The 23,381-nt window shown below is 42.4% G+C and overlaps 1 protein-coding gene across 1 annotated transcript in view; it reads right to left on the bottom strand.

Moving 5' to 3' along the window:
• Positions 1-22,865, bottom strand: part of LOC119660454 (odorant receptor 33b-like) — a 33,780-nt gene extending 10,915 nt beyond the window's left edge. Inside the window, exons 1-2 of the mRNA XM_038069014.1 lie at positions 22,042-22,865; positions 21,580-21,940 (exon numbers count right to left, since the gene is read on the bottom strand). Of these exons, the coding sequence (XP_037924942.1) occupies positions 21,580-21,940; positions 22,042-22,799 (1,119 nt within the window). The 5' untranslated portion in view covers positions 22,800-22,865. The remainder of the gene's footprint in view (positions 1-21,579; positions 21,941-22,041) is intronic.
• Positions 22,866-23,381: the final 516 nt, after the last annotated feature.

A 23,381-nucleotide genomic window follows, 5' to 3' on the forward strand; every position in this document is an offset into this window, starting at 1 on the left:
GTGCTTCTGACATTATTTAGTGAGTTTAAACTTGTAGGTTCAATAGTTATCGTCTCATAGGATCTATGCCGGTTTAGGTTGGCTTGATCGACAAAGATACATTTTGGTTTCAATCAGGTAATGGTTGCTTTCGTCCATTGATTTATGGTTAACACTCAAAGGAATATAATATTTCCTAGGAAACACCTCGACGGACTTTCAGAGGAGGAGTGGCAGAGGCTCTGTAATCGTAGTCAGCAAATTGTATTCGACAACTTTCTGATTAAGATTTCTGAATATGCGGACCACTTTGGATAATTACAATCAATACCTGACAAACCCTTATGCAGAATATCGTAAGAAGGTACGTATCTCAAGAACCATCGAGCTCTCCAATCTTAGCTAGTTTTACGATTATGAAGGACAACAAATCCTTATTAAAATCAACGTATCGTCTGTCTGTCTGATTATCGATGATTTGAGATTTTCGAGTTATTTATTGACCAGAAAAAAAAAGAAATGCATGTGAGGTACAAAAAATAAATGTATACATATCTGCTCAGCTCTTACTGTAGAAGACTATGATCTTGCCAGCCCTCATGTATTCCTCGGAGACTTGGATTCTTAGCAAGAAGAATTGCGAACTCTTGGCCGCGTTCGAGAGAAAAATCCTCCGAAGAATTTTTGGCCCCCTACATGAGGATGGACGATTCCGTAGCGTACATAACGACGAAATCTATGAGCGATACCATGGCTGTGCGGTTATGGATAAAATCCGGCTCAATAGGTTACGGTGGGCGGGTCACTTAATCCGTATGGAGGAGAATGATCCAGCCCAGAAAGCCTATAAGGGCAATATCTATGGTAGAAAAAGAAGATGAGGCAGACCCTGCCTAAGATGGAGCGATGGCATAGGTCAGGACTCCACACAGCTTTCAGGGATATCGAATTGGTGGACCTCGGCGCAACACCGGGATGTCTGGAGTTCCTTATTATGGCAGGCCTACACCGGATACCGGTTGTTGCGCCGTTGGTGATGATGATGATAGCTATCTGTGGCCCATGTGCAAAGTGGACTAAATCGAATTTTCTGAATTTCCAGGTATCTACATCACCACACAGATAAAAATAGTTTCGTCAAATCATTGAATCGGTGTTCCTTGCTTTTAATTGTATTATTTGTGGAAAGCAGAAAGAATTAATATTTACTACTAGGTCGTCCGCAAACGCTTGTGCGAAAACTATTGTGATTTCCAGAAGTCATAACAGAGGAAAGATAACCCCTTCCTGTAGGCAACCGCTAAGACACCCTGCCTCAATATGCTTCTGTCCTACCAATATGTGGATTTTTCTCCACTCAAGCATGTGAAGGATCCAACTAATTAACAGCGGATGAATTCCATGCTGTCTCGCCTCGAATGGCGCATAATTGGAAGAGGCTTCAAAATCCATAAATGTGCCTAAAACGTACTTTTTATCGGACATTTACATCTCAATTTTTGCCATTAGTTCATGGGGTACGTCTCCGTGGATTTTCCTTTCTGGTAGGCATATTGCCTACAGTGAAGTGACCACTTAGGGATATATGTATCGCTTATGAACCGATCTGCTAGTCATTCCAATCTTTTAGTAGAAAGGAAGTTAGACTGATCGGTCGGAAGCTTTTTGCGGTCTGAGAATAAATATTACCTTGACATCACGCCAGCTGGTTGGAATATAAGCGTGTGCTAGGCAAGCGCAGTATATATTTCGAATGTGTAGGCCCAGGGCAAACATTGTCTCTATTACTAGAGCCGAAATGTCCATTTCACTCGCTCTCGTGGAACTACTTTGCAGAGTCCAATTTTCAGGTTGAGAACTGTATGGGTCTGTCAGCCCCGAGATGAAATTTTGGATGCTGCCTAGAAAGTGCAATTCAAGCAAATGGCTTGCCGTTTCCTCATCGCTTTCTGTGTACCTCCCGGTCTATAAAAGTAGATAACCCAATTGCTGGCTACTTTCTTTGACAAGGATCCGTTTTAGCTTTGAGGTTGCCTTCAGAGCGTTGGTCTCTTCTCAAAAACGTCTCCAAGATTATCGTTTTTGAGCCTCTTTGAACCGAATCCAGTTGTTTCACTGGGAACTCCACCATGCAGGAGCGAGGTCTATCACCTCCATTAGCATACAGCATGTCAGCATTTTGGAAGTTTAAGTCCCTAAGTCCCTAATTTCCCCACCAACCGCCCATGGTTCTTGCATAAGGTATATCCATGTCTTGCAGCTATTGATCTGACGACTGATAAGTGCATTCGCCCCTTTATAATGCTGCAAATTTATTCGAGAGATATGACACCTCATCTGAGATTCCGAAGAAGATGCACGTCTCCCTCGAATTTTCATAATATTGGGTTGGGGAAAAAGTAATGTCGTATTTGTGATCGAATTTTAACGCTTTATTTAACATACTTAGAATTATCCGATTTAAGTCAAATAAGCACCGTTTTGTTCGCTAACTTGTTGCCATTTAGAAGGCAACTTCTTTATCCCCCCTCCTTATTTGCAAAAACTTAGACAGCCAGTTTTCGCAAGCCTCTTTTGAGGCGAACTTAGTAGCACCAAGAGAGTTTTGCATAGACCGGAAGAAATGGTAATCGCTTGGTGCTAGGTCCGGACTATACGTTGGATGCTATAGGACATCCCATCCGAGCTCCCGTAGCTTCCGGCGGGCCATCATAGATATGTGAGGCCGAGCGTTGTCCTGGTGGAACAGAACACCATTCCCATTGACCAATCCTGGCCGCTTCTGGTCAATCGCCTGCTTCAAACCATCGAGTTGCTCACAGTAGAAGACCGAATTGAGGGTCTGGCCATAGTTGAGCAGCCCATAGAGAATGAATCCCTTTCAATCCCACCAAACACACAGCAAAACTTTCCTGGCCTTCAATTCGGGCTTCGCGATGGTTTGGACCGGCTCACTGCACTTCGACTACGATCTTTTTCGCTTGAGATTTTCGTTCGTGATCCACTTTTCATCACCAGTCACCATCCGCTTCAAAAATGGGTCGAATTTGTTCCGTTTCAGCAGTGTATCGCAGGCGTTGATTCGGTTCAAGAGATTTTTTTCCATCAACTCGTGTGGTACCCAAACAAGCAGTTTTTTTTTGGAATCCAATCTTCTGCAAATGGTTCAAAACGGTTTTATGGTTCTTATCCAGTTTCTGGCCAATCGAGTGAATGCTCACATGCCGGTCTACCTGGATGATTTCGACGATTTTATCGGTTTCTACGATCATTGGCCTACCAGTACGGGGTGTATCTTCGCCAAATCAGGGTAATAATCTCGAACGAGCGCAATGCTGACCACATTGTCTCCTATAGGGTACTATAATCCTATAGTGTACCGTTACGGTCTTGAATGAAATGCCCTAACAAACTTCAAGGCCCTGTTCTAGTATGGATTGTTGCGCCAACGATTATCATTATTATTATCCACATTCAGGTGATGTTGCCATTCAAAGTCTTCGAATTTGCAAAAAAGTGACAACTTCCACCTACTATAACTTTATAAGTAATGGTGTGATTTCCACCAAACTTGGTAGGATCATGCTGTTATACCCTACATTGTTGCAAAATCTCGTGGTGCAAGAATGAACTTAAGAGGCTTTTGCAGTCAACTACTAAAAATTATAATTATATACTATTATTAACTTTATTTAAACAGATATCGGTATGGAGGGTATATCGGTGCATAGGTACCATATAGTGGCAGCCACATGATTTTTTTCAGATTTTGCGGTTAGGTAGCGCCTGAGAATGGTTCCGTAAGAACAGTGACCACTTTCGACCTCCCGGATTCTCCACTTCTCCAACAAAAATCAAAATTAACTCCGGCTTTGGAAAATACCAACCGAGATCTTTCATTTGATACCCCACGTGACTATATTTGGTAAAAGAAAATTTACACCCCCTTTTGCATGAACTCCCCCCCCCCCACCTCCTTAAAATTCGACGTAAAATTATGTAACTCACTGTATGCATGAGCGTTCACAGTTTCCATCTTTCCATCAAATTTGGTGTGAATCGCTAAAACCGTCCCCGAGAAAAATACGTGTGACGAACAGACAGACGGACAGAAAGACAGTAAACCGATTTAATAAAGTTTTGTTTTACACAAAACGTTAAAAAATGTTGACTCGTTTGAATCGCTGAAAATGGATCCTTTAAAGTAGGTGACTGAAAATCAATAGCTTCATCCACTTCCATTTCGCCGTTATTTATGTCTGAATTAAAATTTGAATTTTTGAAAGCTTAAATTTCAGCCATATCTTCGACTGTTTCAATTTCGTCATCAATACTTCAAAAATGTTTCCAACATTCTTGCGTTGTCATCAACGGCCAAAGTGCGGATCCATTGAGCTCAAAGCAGATTATCATCATCTCGATAATTTTATAGACGCCGTAACTCTGCTAGGGGCAGTAAATGATCCTCATTAAAAGAGTCTTCTGTTATGTTTAAATTGAATCCTGCATGCGCAAAAGAATTGGCTAACACGATGTCCAGCTTTTGAAATTTGAACAAGTCGGGAAACCGGAAACTGGACGCTTCAGGTATAAAAGTATTTCTTTTATAAAGCGATTTGAGTATACATTTGTCGCATTAGAACCTAGCACGTATTATATGCATGTATTCATCATCATCACCGGCGCAATAACCAGTATCTGCTCTAGGGCTGCCTTAATAATGAACTCCAGACAACCCGGTTTTGCGCCGAGGTCTACTAATTCGATATCCCGAAAAGCTGTCTGGCGTCCTGAACTACGCCATCGCTCCACCTTAGGCAGGATCTGACTCGTCTTCTTTCTCTACCATAGATGTTGCTATAACAGACTTTCCGGGTGGGATCATCCTCATCCATACGGGTTAAGTGACCCGTCCACTGTAACCTATTGAGCCCGATTTTATCCACAACCTGACGGTCATGGTATCGCTCATAGATTTCGTTGTTATGTCGGATACGGAATCGTCCATCCTCATGTAGGGGGCCAAAAATTCTTCGTAGGACTCTTCTCTCGAACGCGGTCAAGAGTTCGCAATTCTTCTTGCTAAGAACTCAACTCCGAACTCCAAACCGAACTCCGAGGAATACATGAGGACTAGCAAGATCATTGTCTTGTAGAGTAAGAGCTTAACCCTATGGTGAGACGTTTCGAGCGGAACAGTTCTTGTAAGCTGAAATAGGCTCTGTTGGCTGACAACAAACGTGTGCGGATTTCATCATCGTAACTGTTATCGGTTGTGATTTTCGACCCTAGATAGGCGAAATTATCAACGGTCTCAAAATTGTATTCTCCTATGTTTATTCTTCCCGTTTGACCAGTGCGGTTTGATGTTGTTGATTGGTTGGTTTTCGGTGCTGACGTTGCCACCATCTGCCATGATCTGAATGAAGGCAGTTTGTACGTCTCGGGTGGCTCTTCCCACGATGTCGATATCGTCGGCATAGGCCAGTAGTTGGGTGGACTTAAAGAGGATCTTACCTCTTGCATTTACCTCAGCATCACGGATCACTTTCTCGAGGGCCAGGTTAAAGAGGATCCATAATAGCGCAATGCTGACCACATTGCCTCCTAGTGTACCGTTACGGTCTTGAATGAAGTGCTCTAACGCACTTCAAGGCCCTGATCCAACATGGATTGTTGCGCCAACGATTATTATTATAATAGGGCATGCCCTTGTCGTAGACTGTTGTTGATGTCGAATGGACCTGAGAGTGATGCTGCTGCTGCAGTCTTATAAATTTCGTCGGGATACCGAACTGTCTCATGTCCGTCTACAGTTTTGCCCTGGCTATGCTATCATAGGCGGTTTTAAAGTCGATGAATAGATGTGCAACTGGTGTCCATATTCCAACAGTTTTCCATCGATTGCCGCATTGAGCAAATCTGATCTGTTGCTGAATTGCCTGGAGTGAAGCCTCTTTGGTATGAGCCAATGATGTTCTGGGCGTATGGGTCAATTTGACTGAAAGTGGTCCCGTCTGGAGAGGCCCATGTATGTTGTGAGCACATGGTTTACTAGATGGCCACTATAATATATGGTGTAGCGACTCTTCTCCTGGAAAACGGTTCCTGTCCAACGCATCTCCTATAACGCTGTTACATCAGCTCTATATTGGGACAGGGTATCGACTAGCTGTTCAGCATCTTCATCTCTGTACAGGGAGCGCACGTTCCATGAGAAAATACGCAAATCGTTATTCATTTGTCGTTGTAAAATCCGTCCAGTCCGATGCTCCTGTTGTGGCTTCGTAACAAATTGTTTTTCGTGTAGGGTTGTCAACCCTACCCAACCCCCAACCTGGAGGACCAGTTGGTACAATTTGTCTCGTTTTTAGGCGCGGGAGACTCGCCCTCAACCTACTACGTCTGAATTTTTTTCTGAAGGACTGGATAAAGATACAAATACGAATTTTTCACCATAGATTTGATAATATCTTGGGCGTGCATAGTAACTTTCTAGCCCAATCGCATAGTCCGTTATTGAAATTCAGAGCAATTTATACACCCATCTTCAAAAAAGGTGTTTTCTGCTGCCACGCTAGAGGGCGCTGTGATCATCTTAAAGAAAAAACTGAACGACATTTTAATGCATAGACCTAACTACAGCCCGTAAACTAGGATTTTTTAAAAATATTGAAAGTTAAACTTTTGGTGCAATGTTAAACTTTTTTTTGGGAATTTTGGTGTTTTTCACGGCCTCTTCAATGAATAAAAATTATCTTAATTTGTGGACCGTAGAAATATGTTCTGAATAAGTCGTGAAAATTCCAAAGAGTTTCGTTGGATAGATTTTGCACTATGGTGGCAGCCATGCAGTTTCGAGAAAAACCCATTTAAAGAGTTGAATGCGATTTTTAGCCATAAAACCTTAACTGACCATTAATCTGCTATGCCTAGTCCATAACTCTTAGGTTTCTTCAAGAAACACATGTTGTATATAGATACAATTGATGCCAAAAAAAATTCGATTCGGCGGATTCGACACACGGGATGACCCTCTTTTTTTCATCAAACATAGCATGTGGAGTATCAAATTAAAGTTCTCTGTTAATACTTTTCGCCGCATTTCTGAAGTTTGGAGTGCTAAGTCTGAAACGAGGGGTCCATGGACCAAAGAAAGAGGGAGTATGCTGCTTCCCATTCAATTCAGTCTGACATCAAGTGGATGCGGACTTAGGACCCCTCAATTCTTAAACAAAACAAAAAAAATAATGTGAGTCGTGAAAAATCTAAACTCCACTGAAGAATATCATCAATACACACTGGCATCATGTCTTTCAGAAAAGTGGGACTGTTGCATCAGGATCTATTAAGTCTGGTTGCTATGAATCGTAACTCATTATGCACACGCAGCGTCTCTGCAGGTATCGCTTTTGTTGCGTACACTTGGAAGGCAACTACTAAATCTGTGGTAGGCCACATGCTCGAATAGTGTGTTGCTGATACCGAGACGGTCAAAACTGCACTGACAAACCTTTTATCATTCTTGTCACGGTCACTAAGACCATGTCTTCCGCCTCGAGCAAGGTATAACGTTCAGACCACCCATCGCGACCATTGTGTCCTTTCAAGAATCTCCCCTTAATTGCATACAGGTATGTGTATGAGGTGAGGGGAAACGCATGGCCTCTTGTCAATCAGGCCGCATTGGCGGATTTTTGTTGTTGCTGCATGTGCTACACCGGGGTAAAATCTCAGAAGAATTTGAGGAGGAAAGCGGCGTGCGCCAGGGTTGGAGGTTCGAGCTGTTAATCTCCTTTAAGTGGAGCTTAAAAAATACACGAGCGTTTATTAGACAAGACTGCCCACTTACAATACTAACAATTTATTTCATAATAAATTTTTTGTTGATTTAGGCAAAAAATATGTAAAAGTAATAATTTGCGTATTCAAGCAAAATTCTATGGGAAAATTATGTTCTGATGGAATAATCGTGTCACGTTACATTCTTCCGTTCTTGGTCACGTTGCTAGGGGACATCTCTGGTGTTAACTTTGGATTGAAGATAAACACCAACAAAACCGAGGTTCTCAGTCTGACAGGTCATTGTACTCTTTCTGTCTGCGCTAATAAGCAAAGCATCTATGGCGGGTAAACAACGTTTGGTGCGTTTCCACTGCGTCTAAAATCTGGAAATGTAACAATCTCAACACCACAACAAGATTAAGTTAAGATTGTTCTGTGCTAGCGTTCTTTCTGTGTTCGAAAGTGACCTCTCTGTCACTCGAAAGCTCCAAGCGTTCCCCAACGCCTATTTGCATCGCATCATCAGAGTACGCTGCCTGAATGAATGAAAAATTTGGTCGTTGCACACGTCTGCCACCCGAAGGTGATGTAATCGGAAGGCGACAGTGGATAGATTACACATTGAAAAGTCGCCTCTTTTGCATTATTGGCCATTCTATACGTGTGTGTATTTGAGGTGGGAGAATCATAGCCTATAAGTACTCAGAGCGTAGTGGTCCATTGTAGTCTTCTCTCCCGTCTAATAAATTTCCGTTACTGGGTGCGATGATCCCAAATCAAATATATGATGCGTGATGTGTCCATAAGCGAGGCAATAGGCATTCATATAGACGCTGACCTTGCCCATCTCAAGGCTATGCCCTCCACTGTTCAATCAAACTGGAAATGGTTTTGATCCCACACTCGCCATTCCCGTAATCCCAGCCAGCCTCTCCCTTTTTCTGACAACTTTGCTGATTCCATTGCCAACTTCCCACAACAACACTGCTCACTTTATGCCCCTTCTCGATCCAGACAGCTCCGAATCTCTCGCCATTCCTCTCCTCACGCCTTTCTTAGTGGAGTCCCTCATTGATAATCTCGACGCCACTGTCGAATCTGGTCCGATATACTTACCTCTTCCTTGTTAACTGTAAACAACACATTTCCCTCAACAAAAGTTTAGAAGAATACTACTTTCCTCATCTTTGGAAAGAGGCCCTTGTTATCCTTATTCTCAAGAGCCGAGATCTTTCATTAGCTGTCAACTACTATGCCATCTCTTTTCCTTCGTCTTGCTCTTAAATCCTCGAGAGATGCATCTAAGATTAAATGACGGCGCGTTTCGGTCACCTCATTGCGAAGGAACAGGAACAGCATGGTTTCGTGAAACACCGATTTACTGTTTCAAATGTTTTGATCTTTACTAGCTTCGTTGGTAAATGGCTTAATTCACCCCTCAAGTGCTGTTTATACCGATTTCGCCAAAGCTTTTGATACCATTGACCACAATGTTTGACTCTCCAAACTCTCTCTACTCAACTTCCCCCGCCAATAATAGCTTGGTTTTCCCCCTGCCCCTCATACTGTTCCTCCAGAATTTCTTTTCATGGACACTCATCCCGTTCCTTCTCTCCCTCCTGTAGTGTTCGCCAAGGTTTCATATTTGGCCCCCTACTCATCCTTCCAATAGCTTTTTATCTATTTGCTTTAAATTAGCAAAAGTGATTTTACTCAAAATGCTCTACCCCACAAACTAACAGTCCAACAGCTGTCAAATTTGTACACGTGTCGTTTGAAGGTTAGGATGAAATTATATGAATTATATGAATGAAATTATATGAATTATATGAATTTAATACTAGTAGTGCCATCTGCGTGTTAGACTACGAGCTTTTCAACCCACCTGGTACCGGCATTTTCGGTTATTCCTATGAACGGCCACTCCATAACATTACTTGATTTTAACAAACACCAAGTTTTTGCATCGGGGCTGACATGCAGGAGTGCCTTCAACCCCCGCCTCCCCCCCCAAAAAACTATCACCTTAACGCGTTGAAATTTTTCTCCGTAAAACGAAACAGTACTTTTCCTAAATCATACCAGTAGCCACGCGAAAACCATCAGATCCATCAAAGCTCCACATTTTCCATCGGTAAACATGGCCTTAAACGTGCTTGCTATTTCAGTAACTTTTAATATGAACTGCATAACATAATGGTTTCCATATTCCAATTCGTATGAAACGTTTACAGTGCAAATGCCATTACACTGTTAGACATTGGGTTAACTTTTGCAGTGCCTGTCACGTTTTAGGTACCTTCAAATAATGGATTTAGAAACGCTTGCACAAGAAAAGCACAATTTAGGTTGCAAAACTGCAACGAAAATATTGAATTCCGCCAGTCACTTTATAATTGTGAAGCACTAAGTAAGTGAAGCCAACATTTTAGTATCTTATCATGAGTCTCTTTGGCGGTCAAAGGGTAGTATAGGTCCAAGGGCCAAACATGGATTGGTACCCACGATGGAGCATAAAACCTGGGAAACGCCTGCTGAACCAACACCAACAGCTCTACTACCAAACCCTATTTCCACCTCCACGTGTTGATCGCTGATACCCTGTCACAATATAAGGCTGGTTTAACAGCATTGCAAGAGATGCAGTGGATAGGGAGCGGTTTCCTAGAGAAGAGCCACTACACCATATATTATAGCGGTCATCTAGTAAACCATGTGCTCGGAGTTGGTTTCTTAGTCAGCCAAAAAATGAAACCTGCTGTTATAGGCTTTGAATATATAAGCGAACGGCTATGCACTCTGCGTTTACGTGGCAAGTTTGGAAATTTAACTCTCATAAATGATCATGCCCCTACAAAGGAGACTGCAGATTCGGAGAAGGACACGCTATATTCTATGACGCAGTTGAGCGGACTCTCGAAGCCTGTCCCAAGTATGATATCAAAATCCCCTCTGACAATCAAGTGAGAGTGAATTCCGAAGCCAATCACAACACAGCCGCAATAACCGCAGTCAACAGAGATTCTGGAGATGAACCATCACCAAATGATCTTCACAACCACCTGAAGAACGTTATCATTGATACGGCTACAAACATACTTGGCCCCAACCACAAGAAAAGTCGGAACGGCCAGTTTGACGATCAATGTACGCTAGAACCAACAAGTATGTGAACTAGAAAGTACAGGGAGCAACCGCACCAGGCCCGGAAGTTTTACCAACAAGTCAGGAGGATGAAACCTTACTCACCTCGATGCTCATTCTGCCCAGACAAAGAGGGAAATCTGATTTCCACCACCAGGAATTAAAGGAACAGTCAGTGAATTTTAAGTCGCCAGGAACCGATGGAATTACAGCCGAATTGGTTAAATATGTAGGCGACCAATTACACCAAGTGGTTCATCAACTGATGTTCAAAGTACGGGAAAGGAAATATCACAAAGTGCAGCAATTATAGAGGTATCACGTTGCTGAGTACCATCTATAAGATATTCTCGGCTATCTAGCTAGGCGAGGCCAGATAAAAGTAGCAGGATCACTCTCGAGACCATTCAACACCAACAACGGTCAAGGGAGAGAGTGATTCGCGATGCCGATGTAAATGGAAGAGCCCACATCCTCCTTAAATACACTCAACTACTGGCCTACCCTGAAGATATCGACATCATCGGAAGAACGACCCGGGACGTACAAACTGCCTTCATCCAGATCGAGCAGGTGACGAGAGATCTTGGGAGGCACATCAATGAAGGCAAAAGAAAACATATGGTGGCAACGTCAGCACCGAAAACCAACCAACCAACAACATCGAATAGTACAGGTCAAACGAAAACAATGAAGATAGGAGACTACAACTTTGAAACCGTTGAAAATTTCTCCTATCTAGGGTCGAAAATCATAGCTACGATGATGGAATCCGCGCACGGTTGTTGGCGGCCAACAGAGCCTATTTCAGCTTACAAAGACTGTTTCATTCGAAACGTCTCTCCATAGGGTCAAAGCTCTTACTGTACAAGGCAATGATCTTGCCAGTATTCCCCAGAGACTTGGGTTCTTAGCAAAAAAACCGCGAACTATTGGTCACATTCGATAACAATTTTTGGCCCCCTACATGACATCCGAACAATTTTTAGCCCCCTACATGAGAATGGACGATTCCGTAGCCTACATAACGACGAAATGATCGATACCATGACCGTCTGGTTGTGGATGAAATCCGGCTCAAGAGGTTGCGGTGGGTGGGTCACTTAATCCCCGGAAAGTCTATAAGGGAAATATCTATGGTAGGAAAAGAAGACGAGACAGACGCTGCAGACAACTGTTAGGGATATCGAATTGGTGGACCTCGGCGCAAAACTGGAGTGTCTGGAATTCCTTATTAAGGCAGGCCTAGACCGGATACCGGTTGTTGCGCCGTTGATGATGATGATCAATCACTTTGGAGATAATCAGCCTTTTTAGCACTTCGGGATGGCTCTCTTCACCGTTTTTCTACAGCACAGACTTACTCCGTGTGAAATTGGGAGCCTTTCAAGTTACATCCTAGGGTATGAAGTCAACGCGGTTATCCGGATTACTTAGCAGGTCTACACCGGATACCGACTGTTGCGCCACCAATGATGATAATGATTGAAAATTGAATCACCCTTGAAACTATTCGACATCAACAACACTCTAAAACAAGGAGATGCCCTATCGTACACTCTTTCTAATCTTGCCCGGGAAAAAGCGATACATGATGCCGAGGTAAATAGGAGAGACCCCATCCTCTTTAACTATTGGCCTATGCTGACGATATTTACATCATGAGAAGAATGACCCCAGGCGTATAAACTGCCTTCATCCAAATCAAACAGGCGGCGTGATATCTTGGGCTGCACACCAATAAAGGCCAGATCAAATCACACTGGTCCAACCGGACAAATAAAGATAGGAGACCACAACTTTGAAACCGTTGATAATTTGTCTATCTAAGGTGGCAAATCCCAACCGCACACGGTTGTTGGCTACCAACGGAGTCTATTTCAGCTTACAAAAACTGATTGGTTCGAAATGTCTCGCCCTAGAGTCAATGATCTTGCTAGTCCTCATGTATTCCTCGGAGACTTGGGTTCTTAGCAAGGAAAATTTCGAACTCTAATCCGCGTTTGAGAGAAGTATCCTCCGAAGAATTTTCGGCTTCCTACATGAAGATGGACAATTCCATTATCTATATAACGACGTGGAGAACTGCGCTATGAAATTGCTTCGAGCATTAACACAACCTGGATGTAATCGCGTTCCACAACTGGTGTTCTTTGTAGTCGACGTATCAACGAACGTCTCAAATCTTAAATTTACTGTAATGCCATCCGTCCTGTCGGTCTCTTTGGTGTTGGCTGACTAGAAGAGACAATGAACGGCGTCTTGCGGTAATGGAGAAGAAGATGTTGCATTGGACTAGTGGCGTGACATGTTTTGATCACATCCGAATTGAGGATATTCGCCATCGATATGGAGTTGCACCTATCATGGAAAAACTGCGAGACAGGCGTCTTGTTGGTATGGTCAAACAATTTACAAAACCTTTCATACCTGAAGCGTCCAGCTTCTAGTTTTCCGATTTGGTTGTCTCTGGTTCAAATGAATTTCATCAAATTTGCTGATAATGCTAAACTACTAGCATGATGCGCATAAAGTTGACTATTATCGATGCAGCACCTCCAGATCAAATTATTTGCATAAATGACTCTTTCGAAAAATAGAGCCCAATTGAATTTTCATTATTGTACAGATGCAACTGCCATGCATACAAAGTTCTTCACATAGGGAAACATAAAACATTCCGGTTTTCCGACTTGTTATATTTTATTGACTGAATGCTACAAATGATATTGCATTTTATAAAGTTACTGAGTGCCCGAAAGTAAAAGTAGAGGCAAACTGCACTTCCATAAGAGATGTCGTTACCATTCCTCACTCTCATGGATTCATGATCGTTAATACTGTGTACATGGCCTTCATTGCCTATACAATATTTGAGAAAATCCATTAAAATATATTTGGGTGATTCTCAAAATTTGAGGAAAATACAGTGCTGGGCAAAAAAATCCGTAGTAGTGCCGGGCCAAATCAATTGCTTTACTGAGTTGTCGGCCAGAAAGTTGCGCACCTTCAAAGCAGAAAAAGTCAAATAATTGGAAAACCTTCAATATAACTTATCATCATCATCAACGGCGCAACAACCGGTATCCGGTCTAGGCCCGCCTTAATAAGGAACTCCAGACATCCCGGTTTTGCGCCGAGGTCCACCTATTCGATATCCCTAAAAGCTGTCTGGCGTCCTGGCCCACGCCATCGCTCCATCTTAGGCAGGGTCTGCTTCGTCTTCTTTTCCTACCATAGATATTGCCCTTATAGACTTTCCGGGTGGGATCATCTTCATCCATACGGATTAAGTGACCCGCCCACCGTAACCTATTGAGCCGGATTTTATCCACAACCTGACGGTCATGGTATCACTCATAGATTTCGTCATTGTGTAGGCTACGGAATCGTCCATCCTCATGTAGGGGGCCAAAAATTCTTCGGAGGATTCTTCTCTCGAACGCGGCCAAGAGTTCGCAATTTTTCTTGCTAAAAACCCAAGTTTCCGAGGAATACATGAGGACTGGCAAGATCATAGTCTTGTACAGTAAGAGCTTTGACCCTATGTTGAGACGTTTCGAGCGGAACAGTCTTTGTAAGCTGAAATAGGCTCTGTTGGCTGACAACAACCGTGCGCGGATTTCATCATCGTAGTTGTTATCGGTTGTGATTTTCGACCCTAGATAGGAGAAATTGTCAACGGTCTCAAAGTTGTATTCTCCCATCCTTATTCTTCTTCGTGTTTGTGTTTGACCAGTGCGGTTTGATGTTGTTGGTTGATTCGTCTTCGGTGCTGACGTTGTCACCATATATTTTGTCTTGCCTTCATTGATGTGCAGCCCAAGATCTCGCGCCGATATCCGCCTGCTCGATCTGGATGAAGGCAGTTTGTACGTCTCGGGTGGTTCTTCCCATGATGTCGATATCGTCAGCATAGGCCAGTAGTTGGGTGGACTTAGCGAGGATCGTACTTCTTGCATTTACCTCAGCATCACGGATCACTTTCTCGAGGGCCAGGTTAAAGAGGACGCATGATAGCGCATCCCCTTGTCGTAGACCGTTGTTGATGTCGAATGGTCTTGAGAATGATCCTGCTGCTTTTATCTGGCCTCGCACATTGGTCAGGCTCAGCCTAGTTAGTCTTATTACTTTCGTTGGGATACCGAATTCTCTCATGGCCGTGTACAGTTTTACCCTGGCTATGCTATCATAGGCGGCTTTAAAGTCGATGAACAGATGGTGCAACTGTTGTCCATATTCCAAAAGTTTTTCCATCGCCTGCCGCAGAGAGAAAATCTGATCTGTTGCTGATTTGCCTGGAGTGAAGCCTCTTTGGTATGGGCCAATGATGTTCTGGGCGTATGGGGCTATCCGGCCTAGCAAGATAGTGGAGAATATCTTATAGATGGTACTCAGCAACGTGATACCTCTATAATTGCTGCACTGTGTGATATCTCCCTTTTTATGTATGAGACAGATTATGCCTCGTTGCCAATCGTCGGGCATTGATTCGCTGTCCCATACCTTGAGCACAAGTTGATGAACCACTTGGTGTAACTGGTCGCCTCCATATTTAACCAATTCGGCTGTAATTCCATCGGCTCCTGGCGACTTATGATTTTTTAGCCGATGAATTGCACGGATTGTTTCTCCTAAACTTGGTGGTGGCAGTATTTGTCCGTCGTCTTCAGTTGGCGGGACCTCCAACTCGCCGATGTTCTGGTTGTTCAGTAGCTCATCAAAGTACTCAACCCATCGCTCCAATATGCCCATTCTGTCGGAAATCAGATTTCCCTCTTTGTCTCGGCAGGATGAGCATCGAGGTGTATAAGGCTTCATCCTGCTGACTTGTTGGTAAAACTTCCGCGCCTGGTGCGGTTGCTCCCTGTACTTTTCTAGTTCACAGACTTGTTGGTTCTCCCAGGCTTCCTTTTTCCGTCTGTGAAGTCGCTTCTCCGCTCGACGGAGTTCGTGATAAGTCTCTGCGCGTGCCCGCGTTTTTTGGGAATGCAGCATTACTCGGTATGCCGCATTCTTCCGTTCCGTTGCTAGCTTACATTCATCGTCAAACCAGCCGTTCCGACTCCTTTTGCGGCTGGGGCCAAGTATATTTGTCTCCGTATCCATGATAACGTTCTTCAGGTGGTTGTGAAGATCATTAGTTGATGCTTCATCTCCAGGTCCTCTGTTGACTGCGGTTATTGCGGCATCCATTTCCCTCTTATAGGTGTCGCGGAGGGTTGTGTTGTGGATGGCTTCAGTGTTCACTCTCACCTGATTGTCAGAGGGGATTCTAGGTGGTATTGTTATTCGAGCTCGGGGCACCATGCCAACGAGATAGTGATCCGAGTCTATATTGGCCCCCCTATATGTTCTGACATTCATCAAGGCTGAGAGGTGGCGGCGTTCGATCAACACGTGGTCAATTTGGTTGAAAGTGGTCCCGTCTGGAGAGGCCCACGTATGTTTGTGGACCGCTTTCCGCGCAAACCAGGTACTTCCAACAACCATTTCGTGTGACCCTGCTAATTGAATAGTCCGCAGTCCGTTATCATTTGTTTTTTCGTGTAAGCTATGGGAGCCAACGTATCGCCTGAATACGGGCTCCTTCCCTACTTGGCTGTTAAAATCCCCAAGTATGATTTTGATATCATATCTGGGACAGGCTTCGAGGGTTCTTTCTACTGCCTCGTAGAAGGTATCCTTCTCCGACTCTGCAGTCTCCTCTGTAGGGGCGTGAACGTTTATGAGGCTTATATTTCTAAACTTGCCTCGCAAGCGCAGAGTGCATAGCCGTTTGCTTATGCTTTCAAAGCCGATAACAGCAGGTTTCATTTTTTGGCTGACTAAGAAACCTACTCCGAGCACATGGTTTACTGGATGACCGCTATAATATATGGTGTAGTGGCTCTTCTCCAGGAAACCGGTTCCTGTCCATCGCATCTCTTGCAACGCTGTTACATCAGCCCTATATTGGGACAGGGTATCGGCTAGCTGCTTATCAGCTTCATCTCTGTACAGGGAGCGCACGTTCCATGAGAAAATGCGCAAATCGTTGTTCCTTTTTCGTTGCCGGGTCCGTCGTTTTAAAATCCGTCCTATCCGAGGCTCCTGTTGTGGCTTCGTAACAAGTTGTTTTCCGTGTAGGGTTGTCAGCCCTACCCAACCCCCAACCTGGAGGACCAGTTGGTACAATTTGTCCCGTTTTTAGGCGCTGGAGACTCGCCTTCATCCTTCTCCGTCTGCAGCTTTTCGTCAAGAAAGAGCTCCCAGCGGTCACCACGTGGAGGTGGAGATAGGGTTTGGTAGTAGAGCTGTTGGTGTTGGTTCAGCAGGCATATCCCAGGTTTTATGCTCCATCGTGGGTACCAATCCACGTTTCGCCCCAGGACCTATACTACCCTTTGACCACATATAACTTATAAAACAGCTAAATAAGGGAAAAAAAATATATTGCTTACATTGTGGGACCTGTGACAGGACACAGAATCGTCCTGAAAGATGACCCCACTTGAATACTGATATTGCTCTCAAATCTAAGATGTATCAGATGCTCCTCTGAAATTCGTTTATAGGGTGGACCATTGACTCTTCTATCAATTAATGAAAGTCCTTGCACATAATAAAACTAAAAGCAGCCCCAGATCCTCCTACTCACCGGCTGGCGTACTGTGATTTGTATACACTCCCCACTAAATCGGTAACTTGACCTTCTCCATATGTGGTGGATCCCATCTGAACCAAAAATATTAAATTGAGATTTATCAGAGAATATTACAGTTTGCTACTGTTCCAGTGTCCAATTCTCATGGTCTTTTGCCCATAAATAGCGTTCCTTTTCTTTGCTTTTTTTGCGGTACGTCGGCCATAAAATCCGCCCTCTCTGAGCCTCCGACGAACCGTTAATGCATCACTTTCTGCCCCAATGGCATCCTTAAGCTCTTTTTAATGTCCGATGAACTTTTGAACCGACCCCGCAGGCAGAATCTCCGCATCAGTCTGTCTTCGGCTGATGTAGTCTTTCTTGTCGTTCCAGAACCCTGTTTTCGTGCAATAGACCCAGTGGCCCGCAATTTTTTTAAAAGTCAGCTACAGAGGGCTAACTGAAACCCGAAACGACTGGTATTTGTCGTGTGCTATATCTTCTATGAAATAAGGTAATTATTTCTCCTTGGTCGATATCACTCATTTTACGTGTTTTCCCCATTTGTAATGTTTTGTGTAAAACAAAACCTTATTAAAATCGATTCAATGTCTGTCGGTCAGTCTGTCACACGCATTTTTCTCTAAAACGGCTAAATCGATCCGAACGAAATTTGGTGGACAGATGGGAGCTATGAAATCCCACGCATACAGCGAGTGGCATAAATTTAGGTGGAATTTAAAGGGGGGCTCCCCATACATGCAAATACATTCAAAATTTTTTTCACCGGATATAGTTGTGTAGGGTATCAAATGAAAGGTCACGATTTGTACTTTCCGAAACTGACATTAATTTTGGCATAAATTGCAAAGTGCGTGAGTAAGGAGTCAAAATGTACGCACTTGAAGTGAGACAGGACTCATTTTCGGAAACTACCCAACCTGAAAATCCGAAAAAAATCACATGCGCCTAGATGAAATCTAGGCCTCAAAATATGTCCCATTCCGATATCTACTCAAATAAACTTACTAATAGTATTATATATTACTACTTTTTAGAAATTTGCTAAAAACCCCCCTTAAATTCATCCTAGGACTTCCGAATTTTGTACCAGCATAGAGGATAATATTTCGTATATGCTTGCTAAATTTCGTGGAAATCTGTCAATTAACGCCAAAGTTATAGCAGTTCAAACTTAGCAATTTCGCGCGAATTTACCACTTCCAAAGCCATGCAAATCAGATACTGACGTCATAATTACCCGGAATAATTGACATTCGCGTGAAATAATAAAGGCGCATATATGAAGATTCTATTTATCCGCAGCCGTTTTTAAGGTTTTGTGTAAAACACTTATCTGGAACCTAATCTTCGAGAGATGTCCCATTCCGGTATCTGCACAAAAAATTTACTAATAGTATATTATCAACTTTTAGAAATTGACTAAAAAACTCCCGTTAAGTTCATCCTACCAAATTTTGCACCGACATAGAGGACAGTCTCGTGCATACACATGCCAAGTTCCATGAAAATCCAACTATTAGTGTCAAAGTTATAAAAGTTCAAACTTATCAATTTCGTGCTAATTAACAGCATCCTAAGCCATACAAATAAGATGCTGACGTCATAATTAACGAGAATAATTTAAATTCGAGTGAAATATTAAAATTCCATTCAAGGAGAATCTAATTCTCCCTAGCCCTTTTTAAGGTTTTGTGTAAACACAAAACCTTATTAAAATCGGTTTACCGTCTGTCTGTCTGTCTGTCCGTCACACGCATTTTTCTCGGAAACGGTTACAGCGATTGACACCAAATTTGGTAGAAAGGTGGGAACTGTGAACGCTCACGCGTACAGTGAGTTACATCCTCTTACATCGAATTTAAGGGGGGGTCCCCATACATGAAAAAGGGGGGTGTAATTTTTTTTTTCATCAAATATAGTCATGTGGGGTATCAAATTAAAGGTCTCGGTTAGTACTTTTCGAAAACGGGCTTAGTTTTGACATTTGTTGGAAATGTTGGGAGTGCGGGGGGTTGAAAGTGACCATTCCTTTACGGGGGCCATTCTCAGAAACTACCCAACCGAAAAATCTGAAAAAAATCAAGAGGCTGCCACTATATGGTGCCTGGGCTCCGAAATACCTTTCACACTGATATCTGCACAAGTAAAGTTAATAATAGTATATTACTAAAATTTTTAGTAATTCGCTGCAAAAACCCCCTTAAGTTCATGCTAGGACGCGGAAATTTCGCAACGATATAGGGTGTGACATAGAGCATGACGTTACCAAGTTTGGTGGAAATCGCACTATTGCTGACAAAGTTATAATACGTCAAAGTTGTCGCTTCTTTGCAAATTCAAGGCTATAAATGACAATATCATCCGAAAGTGGATATTCTCACATAATATTGTATATGCATATATTACGTGCTACGTACTAAGAAATGCACAAAACCTTTCGTAACTGAAGCGTCCAGCTTCCGGTTTCCCGACTTGTTTATATTTGATGTTGGTTAAATTCTTGGCATTTGCTAATAATATTAAACACAGAGTGTGGAGCCTATGAGGTTGACCATTATCAACACAGGGCTTTCCATCAAATGATTTATTTAAATCGCTTTCTAGAAAATAGAGGGCAATGGAATTTTTAGCTGTATTACACGGACCTGTCGTGCACTCGTCGCTCCTCACATCTTTTTCTTTTTCTTCAGCCTTCAGTTCACAAGCGGGGTCGGCTCGTGGTGATCGGTTTCATCATTTTATTTTATCAAATGCCTGATCAGGATGTAATCGTGAGACCTTTGAATCCCCATCCGGCGTATCAAGCCACCATTGTTTTGGCGGTTTTTTTGGTTACTTACCATTGCTTTCGATGTTCTGACCAATACTGGTTGTTGAATTCTGACCAATACTGGTTGTTGAATTCCCCTTAGCGCGAATTACGTGACCACACCATCGAAAACGCCTCTCTTGCAGTTTTTCCACGATTGGTGCAAACCCATATCGATCGCGAATATTCTCATTTCAGACGTAATCAAAACGTGACACGCCACCAGTGCAATGCAACATCTTCGTCTCCATTACCGCAAGACGGCGCTCATTGTCCTTTATAGTCGGCCAACACTCAGAACTATAGAGAGCGGCAAACGGACGTCATTGCAGTAAATTATAGATTTGGGACGTGCGCTGATACGTCGATCACAAAGAACACCAGTTGGGGAATGCCACTTCATCCAGGTTGCATTAATGCTTGAAACAATTTCATAACGCAGTTCGCCATTGGCTGATAGCATTGACTCGAGATATTTAAATCGCTGAGTTCTGACAATGGCAGTAACCTGCCCTTCGAGATATTTAGATCGCTCAATTCTGGCAATGGCAGTAACCTGCCCAGAACTGAGTGATTTCAATATCTTCTCAATGCTATAAGCCAATGGAGAACTACGTTATGCTCCTCACATAGGGAGACACAAAACCTTTTATACCTGAAGCGAGAAACTACAATCTAACGGTTCTAATACTTTCTTCATACCTGTATTTATACAACAAAAAAACTGCTTGTCAATTCAGATTAAAATAACGAACTTACGCAAGATTAATTAGGGCGCACTTAACTGACCGGATTTTTTTGCCCAGTACTGTATTTGTGACACTAATGGTTAAGCCTTTGGAAAGATTGAATCCTCAAACGCATGATTTCCGAAAATTACTGACACATCAGGGGATGTATTTTAAGCTCAGATTCAATGTTAGCTTCACTCGTAAAAAGGATCTCAAATTTTCCTATCCGTCAGTTCAGCCTATGGTCTCTAGACCATGCAAGCACTCGCCAGAAATTGAAAGAAAGCTGGCGATGAAGTTGTGTGTTTATACTTTTCGGGCAAATCGAACTGACATGAAATGTTGAGACTTCGAAGTGGAACCCACTTCAGATGGAGCGCTGCCTCGAATAGCATTATAGTTTTTGAACAAATTAGCCAAAAGATAAGGTGTGAGATTTTGTAAAATCGCTTAAGAAATTTAGACCCAATTTCCTTACTTACCGACATGAAAGTTGTCAAAGTTATTGGTATCTGTTTTCCAGCCAATATAATTTTCTTTTCCTGCGTCATTTGCATGAATATAATAAGATATTTTCGGTATTTTGGTGATAAGTCCATCCAGCTTGACGAGTAGAGCATGAATACCATCTGGTCCGTTTTTTCCATAAACTTGTTTGAATAGTAACAGGATGGATAGATTTCCGAAATTTCCGCCACCATAAATATAAATACTGCCGCAGTTTCGGTTGATGATGGTGAGAATCTGAGATATACTACACCGGCAGTTGAAAATACGAGGATCGATGTGATGAATTGAATGAAAATTGTAAAGGAGAGAGTTTTCTGTATTATTTCGAAGAGGCTACAAAAACGAATAAAATAAAAATTGATATATATCACTCCTAAAATGGCAATCAAATTAAAAAAATATATATCTACTTTAGAAGCTAGATATGTACTTACTCCATTATAACACGGTGATCCTCTAGGTACCGTATAAAATCCTGCAAAGTTTCCTCCTCCGTTTTCTCAGGATCATAGTGAATGTGTGCAAACCGTTCCATTATTATCTGCAGATGAGCACTCAATATACAAAGATACAAAACCCCAATGGAATCATTTGCTACATTTTGCAGCGCCAGTTGCTGCTGAAATACGGCCTGTATAGACAACGAAAGCCAATACCGAAAGGCATTCTTATGCCAATCATAAGGAAACCACATTTCAAATCCAAGTTTCGTGCCGTGCGAAAGTGCTGCAGCAAGGACATACGCAAAATTCACCCCTAAATAGAATATGAAAACCACCGATGAAATAATTCTGCAAAATTTGATTTCCTTCCTCAATTTATCTTTTTGCTTGTCCGTCATTGGCCGACTGTCCAGACACTTCAACTGTTTATTCATTTCGATGAGGCTGGGTCTTAGTCTCAGAATTACAAGGAATTTAATGGAGCAAGCGGTCACACAAATGTTCATAGGAATATTTTCCAGTAATTGCCTTAAATTGTTTACGAAGAACAATTGGATGATGAATGAGGAGTAGTAGAAAATATTGGTAAAAATAAAATTGGTAACAACATGTATTTTGTGTCGAAGGCGATAGTCTTCCGTTATAAGCATTCCTTGAAACTTCAACGAAAAATATACGATTCCGAAAGCTTCAATGCTTTCAATTCTGTCTTCCGGAGTATTTTTCGATCCGAATAACATTTTCAACATTTTTTGAAGAAATTGCAACTTTTTACCGCGCCGGATTAGACTTTTAACGTTTTATTAGTAGGCGAATCTGCAAGGAAACCAATTGACCGTTCGAAACACACTAACCATCTTCTATGTGGAAAGCTATGGACTAGCTTCGTGGCTGGATAAGCTGACCGCAAGGATAATATGGATTTGTATCACAAACTCATACAATAAGGAGTAATATTCCGATACATCATTGAACAGTAGAAACTAGGGTCCCTGGATATTTAATGTGATATGTTTGACGCGACCTGTTTTATTCTCAAGGATAGCCTCTCGGATCGTTCGATTTATTGATTGTTTTAGGTTTCTTCCATGCTTTATTCACTGAGTTTACCGGTCAAGCGTAAGGAAGATTTGTTCTCTTTTCTCATGCATAATATCTTCCATTTATTGCTGATGACATTGGCTCTTAGAATAGATTCATATTCAATGGTATACACTTCGCCCATCAACTGAACTACTTTTTTTTGTAAACAATAGACTCGCGTTTTATTTCGCTAATGACGAAATTCAGTTCTATTGCGCAATCTAACAAAACTCCCAAAGACCATTTTT

This window comes from Hermetia illucens, chromosome 6, assembly GCF_905115235.1.
Source record: "Hermetia illucens chromosome 6, iHerIll2.2.curated.20191125, whole genome shotgun sequence".
Lineage (NCBI taxonomy): Eukaryota > Metazoa > Arthropoda > Insecta > Diptera > Stratiomyidae > Hermetia > Hermetia illucens.